We start from the raw sequence: 12,267 nt of genomic DNA on the forward strand, positions 1-12,267 counted from the left end.
ATTCACGATGAATTGGATTTATCACGAATGTGAGATTAGACTCATGTAGGCCTACATCGCTCCCTGAAATTTAGTTCAGTTCACTGCGATACACGGTTGAAGTATATAGACTGTAGTACAGTCTCTATAGTGGAAGATCGGTGTGCGCGACAGGCTTATTTGAATTTACAATTGGACGTTTCGATTCTGAAGTAATATACTTGACAGATGGGGACTTTCGCTGAGCCGTGAAGCTTGCAAGACACTTTCCGCTCATGCGTTGTGTGTTTAGTCCTGTCAACCATTCATTACGGCTTGTGAATCACGTAGACGCATCATGGCCGGTGACGGTTGTTGTTGCGCAACTCATTTCACCTTTCCTCCTTGAACTGCATGACGTCCGAGAGCGTATCTTTGAGAATAGGTACGATTCTGCATAAGGTGATTCGCACCGATTCGACCGCGACAAGTGCTGAAACGAAGGTCAATCTCGCATTCTGTGATTGTAGGGCGAAGTTGTTTTATAAGTAGAAAATTCAGCAAGGCTTTTATTGCATGTTGATTTTGCACTGCTGCAATCTGCTCAGATCCTCGGCAATGAGTCTGTTAAGATGTAGCTGGCGCAGCAGCATTATGTCGACATAATGCGAAGACTGGAAATGGTGAGGTGGAATTGATAAGATTGTATTCCGGCCATTATGTGTGGCTGGATCGGTTAGTTTTATTAGTACTCGTAAATTATGTCCAGGAATGTCGCTAGTATTTGTATTTTCAACATTCGTGAGTACTCAGCAATTCTCTGACGTAATGCCGTTATCGTTCAGATAAGCATTGGTTATTTGATTTATTACAGGTTGAATTACATTTCTAAATTCATAAAGCGGTGTAGGATAATGGCGCACCAGGCTCAATATGTTTCCGAGGACAGGCAGAAAGAACTGCGGGATATTGCTCACAAAATCGTACACGATGGCAGAGGCATACTTGCTGCAGACGAATCATCAGGTAGAAATGTCATGGATTGCAGGACACAGTGTTCTAACTGAAATCTGTTGAAGTTGATGTGGTTTGTTTCAACTGTAACTGTCATTGTGTGTTGTGTGATGATGATAATACTAACTTATACACAATAAGAAATCATGTATGTTCTGTCTCACTGCTATGGCTGGATCCATATCTGTAAGAATATGACTTGCCCTCAGCATGATCTGATGTTGCCGTGAAAGTAGTTGGATTAGTGCCAATTCTCCGGCATACCGGTATACACCCTTAAACTGATCAATGTACACTTTTATAGGAATTATTTTATATTGTTTGTTATCATAATAAATATGAGAAATGAATGAATAATGAAATATATATGAAAATAATGATGAGACAGCTGCAGTGAAGGGATACCAAATCTCAAGTCAACTGCAGTCCATGTGCAATAGAAAAATATATTTTAGTTAAATTGAAAAGTATGTAGGCCTATAATTATTATATATTTATATAAATAGGATAAACTGTATATACCAAATTCTATAGAGAAAATGAAGACATACAAGTTACAAGCAATTCCATTTGGGTTGTTGGGATTTATTTCCATTCCGATTCAGCATAAATTTGCTCTCTCACTCAGTGTCGAAAGATTTGGCTGATCCTTTCAAAAGGTTAGGCTATTGCTGTTTGGCTGTATCACTACACTACAGCTAATGCCATGCGGAAAATAACCTATGTAGTAATGATAAGATTTGATAGAATCCTTGTGGGCTAAATAAACCTGATACTGTATCATTCATGTTCTAAGGCTTACCTTTACATAAAATAATTTAAACCTGCTAGTAATGGTATTGGATTTTGTGTTTTCGCCCATATCTGCTGTGTTTATTGCTTTTGCTGATTTCAACAATCAATGCATTGCTAGTGCTTGCAAATTGAGATTTGCTACCAGTAGTGAATGACAGGTTATGATTGCATCTTTTTACTGTTTGGTTTGTTTCATAAGTTTGCTGCATTAATCAAGCACAACTCACTTGCTACTTGAAACGCAAACAATTAATTTTGAAGCATCGATAAATTTTTCTCTTCTGTCAAAGAAAATTTATTCAAGAAGGTGACCGTTTTCCCCAGTAGTAGCATGTGAAATCCAAGGAATGACGAGGCTACGTCGCGATTGATTGATGTCATTACAAGATTGTAGCACGTCATACTCGACTATATTAAATAATATGCCAAATTTTGGTTTGAAGCTTGTTATACAGGCAGTTTGTCCACATGCTGTGTAACGCTGATAGCAACAGCATTTCTATTGAAATGATATCCAATGATTGGTCACCATTTTTCACATCAAGTAGCCTCCAATCAATAGTGAATATCTGTCGACATTGTAATCGACATATTCGGGGCAAGATGTCCAAAATTTACGAAATCAAACAATTATTTTCCAAGTTCGTGTTTGCTAGCTATCTTTGTTCCTAAAAAATCATCAAAATGACGCTCTGCGGACCAAATCTTAGTGAAGAGACCAAGAAAATGTTGAGGGAAACATGTGCGAAGATTGTAGGCACTCCGGGTAAAGGTATTTTAGCTGCCGACGAAAGCACAGGTAATATTTTGGCTGTTTTGTTTTGGTAATCCGATACAATATTTTACCAAGAATCATTTTCTTACTCCCCTCAAAAAGTTTGATTTGATAACACAAAGCATAGCGCTTTTTTGCAATTGCTTGTGGACACTATTTATGACACAATCAATGCCTGCGATAAGAACACTGCATAAATGTAGTGTAGGTGTGATCGACTCTCTTCCTTTGTATGTTTTGGCGTGCTTAGTGATTGTGTAGCATGTTTGTTCCTTACCAGATAGATGTACTGACATAGTATGATTTCGTCTACCGTTGACTGATAACTAATAAGCATGTCATGTTCAAGGAACAATGGGAAAGAGATTATCTCAAATAAAAGTTGAAAATGTGGAAGAGAACAGAAGACAGTACAGAAATCTTCTCTTCACATCTGGAGATGAAATGAGTAGGTTTTTGTGATATTGAACTATTATGTTCCATTCCATAGTAGGTTATCATAGGCCTAGCAATCGCCTATGCCATCCATCATTCTAGTATGCTGTATGTCGTTTCTATGATTTATGTCATCATTTGGGTAAAGTACAGTATTATTATTTGACTGAGTTCAATTGGCTTGTCAGGTTTTTTTCAATATCAGGTTGATTTCGAGAAAATTTCCCCTGTGGTGTGGTGTAAATATAACAAAACAATGTTTTCCTTGAGCTGGTGTTGTGAGTGTTCTACGAACACGCTGTAGTATGTGTCAGTGAAAGCTCCAGCTACTGAGATCTGGGTTCAATTCGGGTATGGCCAATCCAACTCTGTTTACTAGAGCTGCCGCGGCAGATTAGACACATAGTGAAATCTGAAGGGGGGGTTGGCGCAATTGGTTGAACCACTGCCGTTAGCATGAGAGACCGCGGTTCAAATATGGTCTGTAGGAATTGGAGTAGGATGCTATATATATATTTTTGTCCTTGATGCTTTTTCGGCATATACGCCGACTCATAATCACACATACACACGATCTTTGCATATCGTGCATATGCCGCTGGACAAGGAACGTGCAGATATAGCAGTGTCATGCCTGAATATACTGATGTTATGATTTTGTGTCCTCTGGCTTCCATAATATATGTCACTGAAGCGAAACCTTGCTTTTAAGAGCAAAGTATCGGTGGAGTTATTCTCTTCCACGAAACCCTCTATCAAAAGGATGGAAATGGTAAACTCCTGGTCGATAATCTACGAGAGAAGGGAATCGTTCTGGGTATCAAGGTAGATCTCATACTTCTTTGTTATCACAAGTGGCTCACACTGCAATCGGCATGTTTATTTCACAGGTTGACAAGGGAGTAGTACCTCTTGCGGGAACCTTCAATGAATGCACCACTCAAGGTAATCTGGCACGTCTACACTATTTCGTGTATTGATTCATTGCGCCAAATTTTCTGAAATTTCACCTTGTCCATTTTAACAAGAACGAGAAATGTCCCGTGTTGTAATACTCGTCACAAGGTTGCAATCTTGGCATAATGACTAATTCGTTCAAAATTCCTTTTTCTGATGCCAAAATATTGCTCGGGCAATTACAAAGAGGATTGCATGTGATCAAATAGACGCCGACACCGCTCAGGTAGTAGAAGAAATGCTGTGAAAGGGTACCCAGTAAGCACTGCCCGCTGCTTTACGAGTTGTGCCTCTCGTGTCGAGCTAGTCATTTCTAATAAATTAAACAAGTAGAAGTACTATAAATTTATAGCCACTCGAAGAAGTAGTTCCAAATAGCCAAGAACCTATTAGAGTACTTTGTACTAACCACATCCCGTTATGAATGATGGCATGGCGTTCAGAATAACAGGTGTCAAAGTAGCAAGTCATTAAAAATAACTCGGCTGTCGGTAATCATCCAGGCCAAGTTCACTGATCATTCTGCCTGTACTATGTCAACTTTACTGCGAGACTATGTTCGATGTATTGATGGAAGATGTTGTCATACAACCAATGTTCCCTCTAATTTTTGACGAGTCTGCGCACACTCACCAACTCACTGCGCAGAACCTTGGACAACAGTGCGTAGCAACTAAAAAAAGGTAATCACCTCGGATTTTTTATGCGCAACTTAGATTTTCTGTGCGTAGAGACCGTGTCAGCACTGCGCACGTGCGCACTGCGCAGCTGAGAGGGAACATTGAGTACAGCCCTACCGTTTGGAGCTATTGCCAGCTCTTTCTATCAATAACTCTTATTCCAAGGTCTGGACGGACTCGGCGAGCGATGCGCTCAGTACAAAGCTGACGGTTGCGACTTCGCCAAATGGAGATGCGTTCTCAAAATCACCGACAAGACCCCGTCGCAGTTGGCGATCAACGAGAACGCTAACGTCTTGGCGCGATATGCTTCTATCTGCCAGCAGGTATGGACGCATGGACTTAATTGAGCGCTTTTGTTGTGGCCGCAACATTGTATTTGTTACAGCACGGAATCGTGCCGATTGTCGAACCTGAGATTCTTCCCGACGGGGAACATGATTTGGAGCGATGCCAGTATGTCACTGAAAAGGTAAAGTTAGATTGGCTTTCGAATATCGATCCAATTGTTTTGGTCAGTAAGATATTATTGATCTGGGTTCGTTAATTAGTGGGCCTTACTTGTCTTCTCCCACCAGATCAATATTGTGATGCTTTATGCGTTTTTAATCAAGAGAGGTGGTTCAAGTTCTCACCGATGCCTCTGACGTAAAATGCTGTAATATGAATGTATAGTAGGTACTAGGCAGCTAGGCACAGCTTCAAAGGTTCCTATAGGAAGGTACAGTAGTCTGGAAATAACGAAATGCCTTATTTTTCAATTTATACCTGTAAGCACCTATATAAACCGTATAAAAACACCCCCCCAGTTCATTCAAATTTATTTTTTGCTAACACGATCACAGTTGAATTATTGAATATAATTAATTAAAATGGCCGTCCTCTCGAACTTAGTTCAAGGTTGGACACCGAACATTGAACAGAAAGACATTTTCAACAGGTACTGGCTGCATGCTACAAAGCGCTGAACGACCATCACGTCTACATCGAGGGAACTTTGTTGAAACCGAACATGGTCACTGCTGGTCATAGCTGCCCGATCAAGTACACGCCGCAGCAAGTTGGTCTAGCTACCGTCACGGCACTCAGACGTACGGTTCCGTGCGTAATGCCAGGTAAGGAACCATATTATATCTATTTGTTTGATTTTTCGAAGAAGATCAGATCCTATGTACAATAGGCCTGTTCAAAATAATACTTAATCCTTCAGATTTCTCTGTCTACTTGATAAAATTGTTAGGTTGGTTGATGAAGCGCTTCACACCAACTTTGGCTCCATTCCAATCAGTAGAAGCGAGATTCGTGCAGTGGAAAGTTTTGAATTTGTCATTAAAAAACAAAAAAATAAAATTTAAAAATTTTTCTGTCGACCCCATAAAATTGTTAGGCTGTCAGTAGAGAGGATGCACACAAAATTTGGCTCAATTCCAACCACTAGAAGCAAAGTTGTTACAGTAGGAAAATTTGAATTACGGTGATTAACTCTTTAGTTATTTATTATAAATTCATGGAATTAGAAATTTTTATACTGCAATAACTTCGCGTCTAGTGTGCAATAGAGGTGTTCGAAAATGACTTTTTTCAAATTGTTCGGGCTACTTGATAATATTTTTTGGTTACCAAATGCTACACACCAATTTTGGCTCAATACCAACCGTAAGTAGCATTGCTGTAAGAGAAAAAGTTTTGGAATTATCTAATAAAAATACATATAAATTTTTTTCGAATTTTACTGATTACCCCATGAAATTGTTAGTTTGTCCGAAAAAAACGATGCGCAACAAATTTGACTCCATTCGAACCGGTAGAAACGAAGTCATTGATGTTCAGAAATTTGAGATCTCAAATCAATGTGGGTGGAGTTATAATAAATAATTAGAGAAATTGCCACTGTAAATACTATTTTATCCAAATCCAAAATTTTGTACTCTAATAACTTTGCTTGTACTGGTTGGATCGAGCCAAATTTGCTGTGCTTCATTTTTTTTCGGACAACCCAACAATTTCATGGGGTAGCCAGTAAAATTTGAAAAATTTTATATTTATTTTTAATAATTAATTACAAAACTTTTTTTTTACAGCAATGCCTCTATAGGTTGGAATTGTAACGAAATCAGTGTGCAGCGTTTTCTTCTATAGGTAACAGTACAATTTGAAAAAAGTCATTTATGAACACTCCTAACGTACAATCTCCCGAAGTCTCCCGAGCATATATAATTCTATTGTGGAAGAACTACTGAATGTCTTTCATGCTGAACAAGTAACCACACCATTTGTAGTGTCGTTGGTCATTTTGTGTTAGTCGTGAAGATGTAGAAGTTGGCCACCTCTGATTACCTGGTACAGGTATGCGACTCCTCTACAAATCTACTTGTAGTGGTTTTGACATGTTTTTCTACTCCTACTTCTTGCACTACTTCTGCAACGCTAACTAATTCGACCAACTCTTGCTTAATCATGGTGTAACGAAATCATTTTTTGATTCGGCCCAACATCTAATTGTTATTAATTGAGATCAATGTGCTCTTGCTGCTGAAGTTTTGAGCTTACATCTTCCGAATCATGCAGGTACTTGTTTATCCAAACAGCAATACTTGTAATTCATTCCGTAAGATGATTTGCGGATCTCTATTGAAAGGGGCATCATGTAGCATATGTACTTGTTGCACTTTAGGTGTTGTGTTCCTGTCCGGTGGTCAATCCGAGGAGGAAGCGTCCGCCAATCTCAACGCGATCAACAACGTTCCCGGACTGAAACCGTGGGCTCTCTCGTTCTCTTTTGGCCGCGCGCTACAAGCGTCCGTCCTCGCCGCATGGGGCGGTAAGTCCGAAAACTGTGAAGCCGCGAAGAAAACATTTTTATACAGAGCCAAGGTATCTTTGAACTGCCGCAACACCGTCTAAGCACGTTGTTACCATTGATTTCATTTCAGATGAACGAGATGGCTGCCAAAGGCAAATACGAGGGTGAAGTTTCGGGAGGCGCCGCTGCTCAATCACTTTACGTTGCCAATCACCAGTACTAGGAAAAACCTCTAGAGACATATTCTTGTTTATCGAAATTAATTAGCACTGCGCGTTCGCGCATTATGTACGCTGGTCGAAACGGATCTCGTTTGCTGGTGATGTCGAAATAATTTGCTTTGCATGGCTGCGCATTATGTTCGCCGGACGTAACAATATAAAATTATGGCAAATTCATTGTTTTGAACTTTATTCAACATAGTTTGAGCAGTTCCGATGTTACTGTAGAATATCAACTCGACTGTTTTGAAAAAAACGTTTAAACTCACGTCCTTCGTTTACGGACCTTCGCGGAATGTTTTAGGCATTTATAGTAGTGGAGGGAGTGAGGGCTATGGTTTACTCTTACCGCGCGTATGGTAGGCCTACTCCCAGCGTTTGTATATCCATAATAATATATCCCTTGATACTCGCGACGCAACCAGGCTAGCTGAGTGTGTTGTGCCAATGGGGCGTGGCATAGTCGAAGGAGTACCGCTCGGTCTGCTTTTTGGATGCGACTATCTGGTACACTGATTTTCTTGTATGTTATACGCTCGTGGTGGATATGCGGCTATGTAATAAGACTGGCACCATGAAGTCAATAAAAATGGGGAGTCAGTGGATTCTTTTTTCTTCTCTGGAGACGATTCCTTGTGGTTACAGCCTATCATCAAGTAATGTCAACTCGCTTCAGTTGCGAGCTGTAATAGGCTACAAGCGTTTTGATTAATCAAATCAATCTTGAGACTACATTTTTCGATTGCATGAAGAATTAACCGCGGTCATATTACGAAGGCTCAAGAATGGCTCATTGCATTGCAATTATTGTAGTATTTTGAATCGGTAAAGATGATGAGGCTGTTATATTAGGCTTACCATACGTCCTCTTTTAAGAGGATTTGTCCTCTTTTGACTTTTTTGAAAGTGTCCTCGGAGTACGCCCTTTTGTCCTCTTCTTTGAAAATTTAGGTCAGATTTAGATCAAAGTGCGAGCGATATGCCGCAAATTAGCCGAGAAGTGACGCTCCGGCGGGTATTTCGGAGGGAAAAGCGGTGATTTTAGCTCTGAGCGAAAAGAAGACCTTTTTTTAGTCATCCACCTGGCAATGTGGAGAGAAAAACGTTATTTTGAGCTGTGAGCGAAAGTGATGACCTTTTTTTTTTTGTCAATCGATCACGAAGTGGGAAAAATTTACCGGTTTTTGAGAATTCTTCTCCAGTTTTGCATGTCTGAAATTTCTGAAAAAGTGTCCTCTTTTTACATTTCCAAAATATGGTAAGCCTATGTTATATATTGACACGAAGTTGCAGGAGCTGTTCAGTAACGCATTTCTACTTCTCGAAGTAGGCCTACTTCAAGCAAATTGTGCCTACTCGCACTGCTACCTCAAGTGGTTATAATTTTATACTACTTTTACCAGACAGCAGTTTTTGGGCAGTCAAAGCAATGACTTGGACTCGGACTCGCGTCATAATGCCATGACTCGGACTCGACCCTCTGCTCGCTGACTTGGAATCGGAATTGACTCGGTGGTGAACTAAAAATGACTCGACTTGACTCGTGTCAAATTTAGAATAGTGAGATTGACTTGTGACTCAGGGCCTTGTGACTTGGTTACAACTCTGCCCAAGACACAAACATATTGTATATGCGATGTACAAGAAACACAATGCCATGTAATGGACAGATAGCTATATAATAGTATATAGCTATCTGTCCATTACATGGCATTGTGCTTCTTGTACATCGCATATAGATATTGATATGCTGTAGGTCAAGGTGGGCGTCTGATTCGGTACCCGCCTATCTTTTCATTATATTGCAATCTTGGGGTGTAATTATTCCGATAAAAAATTTGAATAAAAAGATTACGACATCATTGATGTCGAGTCTGCAAATTTCGTGAGTTTCTACGTGTCTCGCTCAGTGGTTTTTTCTTTAGCTCTGGTGCGACGTCAGTGGTATTTAGGATAGGTTGCTGTCGATTGTCGCCACGCTTCTTTCTTTCTCGTCGAGTCGTCAAGATGGTCGTGGTGGGTGCTTCTCTTGTTTGCTTTGCAGTTTTATATGTATATTAATCGTATGGGTTCAGGATCAATGACAGGCGCACAACTGTAATTAAGAATAAACCGCATGAATGACCGTAGGGTTTCATCAAGACGAATAGCTAGACTAGTGAACCAGATGTAATTAAAGTTGAATGCCGGTGGTCCATAATTTTTGAAATGGCTGTGCTCTAATTTTAATTCTATTCCATACTCTTAACTCTAATTCTATCGTCACTCCTGGTTTTCCTGAAAATATTATAGGAGTACTATATAGTGCGAAACGAGCAAAGGTTGATGTTTTGACATTTGCTATTCTCATCCTCGTGATGCAATGCTTATGAATGATAATAATAATAATAACTCAATTGATATGAACTGAAATATGCACATTGTATTTCTTTCTAAATAGGAATTGATTCAGTTTACAAGTTACTGCAAATAACTCTTGAGATCTAAATCTATAATTTATACTGACAAAATAGCGTAATGGTGAAGCGTCCGGCAGGTCGTGGGTTCGATCCCCGGCCGGGTCAGACCAAAGACCTGATTAGTAACACTGGTATCCATGACTTCCCTGCTTGGCGCTCATGCATTACTGGGATAGCATGGAGGGGTGGTGCATGACTTGGAGAGCCGTAAAAGGCTATATATATCTGCACTTCCTTGTCCATCGGCATATGCACCGATCGTGTGTATGTGTATCATGTGTCGGTGTATATGCCGCAGAAACATCAAGGATAAAAATGAACGACGGTACGTCCTTTCTATAGTATGTCAACTGTTCAATTTCGCTTCAGGCAAACAAAAAAGGAGGTGCTGCTGGTAGAGCCAGGGGTAAGAAGAAGAAGACTACTTTGAAATTCACATTAGACTGCACTCATCCTGTTGAAGATGGCATAATGGATGCTAGCAACTTTGTAAGTACTTCGTGTATCATGCCGCCTATACAATGTCACATTTTACTAAATCGCAAAGACTAGGGCCGCCTTCCCTAGTCTTCACTCTTGATTGGTGTCATTTAGGAGAACTTTCTCAAAGAACGAATCAAGGTCAATGGCAAAACCGGCAATCTTGGAAGCCAAGTGTCTCTGGAGCTTCAGAAGACCAAGATTATCGTAACGAGTGAAGTACCTTTCTCCAAGAGGTCAGTGTTGACGTGAAAGTATCTAAATTGCGATCGTAGAATAACAGCTCTGGTTTGTTTCAGATACTTGAAGTATTTGACCAAAAAGTACCTCAAGAAGAACAGCTTGAGAGATTGGCTTCGGGTGATTGCCGCGACCAAGGATTCTTATGAGCTGAGGTGAGACGTCGGTCTACTTTCTTGTCCATAAATTTTTATCATTGTGTCATTCTTTAAATAGGTACTTCCAGATTAACCAAGATGAAGAAGATGAGGACGAAGAAGATTAAAAATTTTATTGTCATCTTGGAATTTGGAAATACATTCTCCATAGCAATTCTCCTGTTGTCATGTTAATGTCGACTCAGTAGCTGAATTTGAATCCTGTTGGTATTCAGGACTGAATAAAATAAACCTAACTTTTCCAGCTGTATAAAGATACCATGATGCTACCTGTAGCAAACAATTTCTGAAAAACTAATTAGACTGCCATCAGATGGTCTTGCTATAGAATGTAAACGTGGAATGGCAACGACCGATTTTGCAGCTTCGTTCCGCTTTGCTGAAGCTTTACTCGGACTTAGTTTACGACAGCTACTGTACTTAGATTGATATTTTCGGAATCAATGCGACAGTAGCTATCGATCAAGACCAGATTCAGTATATTCTGACCTCTGAAAGACAACTTTTGGATTGCCAGAAATCCTACAGCAGCTGCCGTAAAATTAGTCTGAGTTAAGCTTCAGCAAAGCTGAAAAATCGGTCGTTGCCATTCCATGTTTACATTCTATAGTCTGCAATGTTAATACGGTTAGGTCCTTACGTGAATTGTTACTCCCACATTGAGGTTGGGGTACGAAACGGTTATGTGCTGCTAGCTAAATGAATGACTTCTGTGTGGAAGGATTCCGGTTGAGGTTTTACTGATTTCATCAATTCGATGATGACGGACACTCAAAATGGTTTGCAGTCTTTCAATCAGCGCGTGGATAAAATTTATGTAATTTGAATGAAGGTGACCGATGCTAAAGCGGCGAAAATGGTGTGACAATATGCAAGACTTTTCACACCTATACAAGATGTAACCTCTATAAATTTGGTGCAAAGTTTCATTTGAGATCCAACGTGATTAATAGTCTTAGAATTCCCCGACCCCCTGGCCCGAAATGCGGAGCGGCATTCACTTCTCAAAACTAAAGCCCTTATTATTGTGGGGGAGATGGCGTAGTAGTAACGATAAATGCGTACGGTACTAAGCAGGTGGATCGGGTTGGATTCCCAACTGAGGCTCATCTGGGCTCCTCTTCCCCCGTTCTTACGGCGTCAAAAAAAGACCCGAAGAAAGAAAAGCACTCACATGGAATGGAAAGAACTAGTAGAAAGGACCGCGGCTTCAAAAAAGATCAACATCGAAAAGAACTGTGACATCGGGGACTCTAGGCCGAGGTGGATTGTACATTGTGTATAATTTGTTC

At 40.1% G+C, this 12,267-nt stretch overlaps 2 protein-coding genes across 3 annotated transcripts; both read left to right on the forward strand.

Annotated features, from left to right (window-relative positions):
* The first annotated feature begins 610 nt into the window (after window positions 1-610).
* LOC145447650 (fructose-bisphosphate aldolase C-like) lies at window positions 611-7,815 on the forward strand. 2 transcript variants are annotated; one of them, XM_080325903.1, is made up of 10 exons: window positions 611-759; window positions 833-984; window positions 2,892-2,990; window positions 3,690-3,802; window positions 3,868-3,922; window positions 4,780-4,940; window positions 5,003-5,086; window positions 5,555-5,729; window positions 7,289-7,488; window positions 7,548-7,815. In XM_080325903.1, exons 2-10 carry the CDS (start codon window positions 873-875, stop codon window positions 7,638-7,640), a joined length of 1,092 nt encoding a protein of 363 aa, XP_080182029.1. In that variant the 5' UTR covers window positions 611-759; window positions 833-872; the 3' UTR covers window positions 7,641-7,815. The 2 variants fall into 2 exon arrangements, with proteins under 2 accessions (XP_080182029.1, XP_080182028.1); XM_080325902.1 differs by lacking the exons at window positions 611-759; window positions 833-984 and adding an exon at window positions 2,407-2,566.
* Window positions 7,816-9,508: 1,693 nt separating this feature from the next.
* On the forward strand, window positions 9,509-11,129 carry LOC145448365 (large ribosomal subunit protein eL22-like). The gene is made up of 5 exons (XM_080326746.1): window positions 9,509-9,654; window positions 10,467-10,586; window positions 10,692-10,813; window positions 10,877-10,972; window positions 11,034-11,129. The coding sequence occupies exons 1-5, from the start codon at window positions 9,646-9,648 to the stop codon at window positions 11,080-11,082; spliced, it is 396 nt and encodes a 131-aa protein (XP_080182872.1). The 5' UTR covers window positions 9,509-9,645; the 3' UTR covers window positions 11,083-11,129.
* Window positions 11,130-12,267: the final 1,138 nt, after the last annotated feature.

The sequence above is a fragment of the Botryllus schlosseri genome, chromosome 10 (genome assembly GCF_051294905.1).
Source record: "Botryllus schlosseri isolate E-star chromosome 10, Bs_hap1, whole genome shotgun sequence".
Lineage (NCBI taxonomy): Eukaryota > Metazoa > Chordata > Ascidiacea > Stolidobranchia > Styelidae > Botryllus > Botryllus schlosseri.

Bases quoted from the DNA above. Each gene is read 5' to 3' on its own strand.
- LOC145447650 (XM_080325902.1), top strand. From the start codon at position 2,452: ATGACGCTCTGCGGACCAAATCTTAGTGAAGAGACCAAGAAAATGTTG. The intron at 2,991-3,689 runs GTAGGTTTTTGT...CTTGCTTTTAAG, and splicing joins CACATCTGGAGATGAAATGA to AGCAAAGTATCGGTGGAGTT. The intron at 5,730-7,288 runs GTAAGGAACCAT...GTTGCACTTTAG, and splicing joins GGTTCCGTGCGTAATGCCAG to GTGTTGTGTTCCTGTCCGGT.
- LOC145448365 (XM_080326746.1), top strand. The intron at 10,587-10,691 runs GTAAGTACTTCG...GGTGTCATTTAG, and splicing joins TAATGGATGCTAGCAACTTT to GAGAACTTTCTCAAAGAACG. The intron at 10,814-10,876 runs GTCAGTGTTGAC...GGTTTGTTTCAG, and splicing joins GAAGTACCTTTCTCCAAGAG to ATACTTGAAGTATTTGACCA.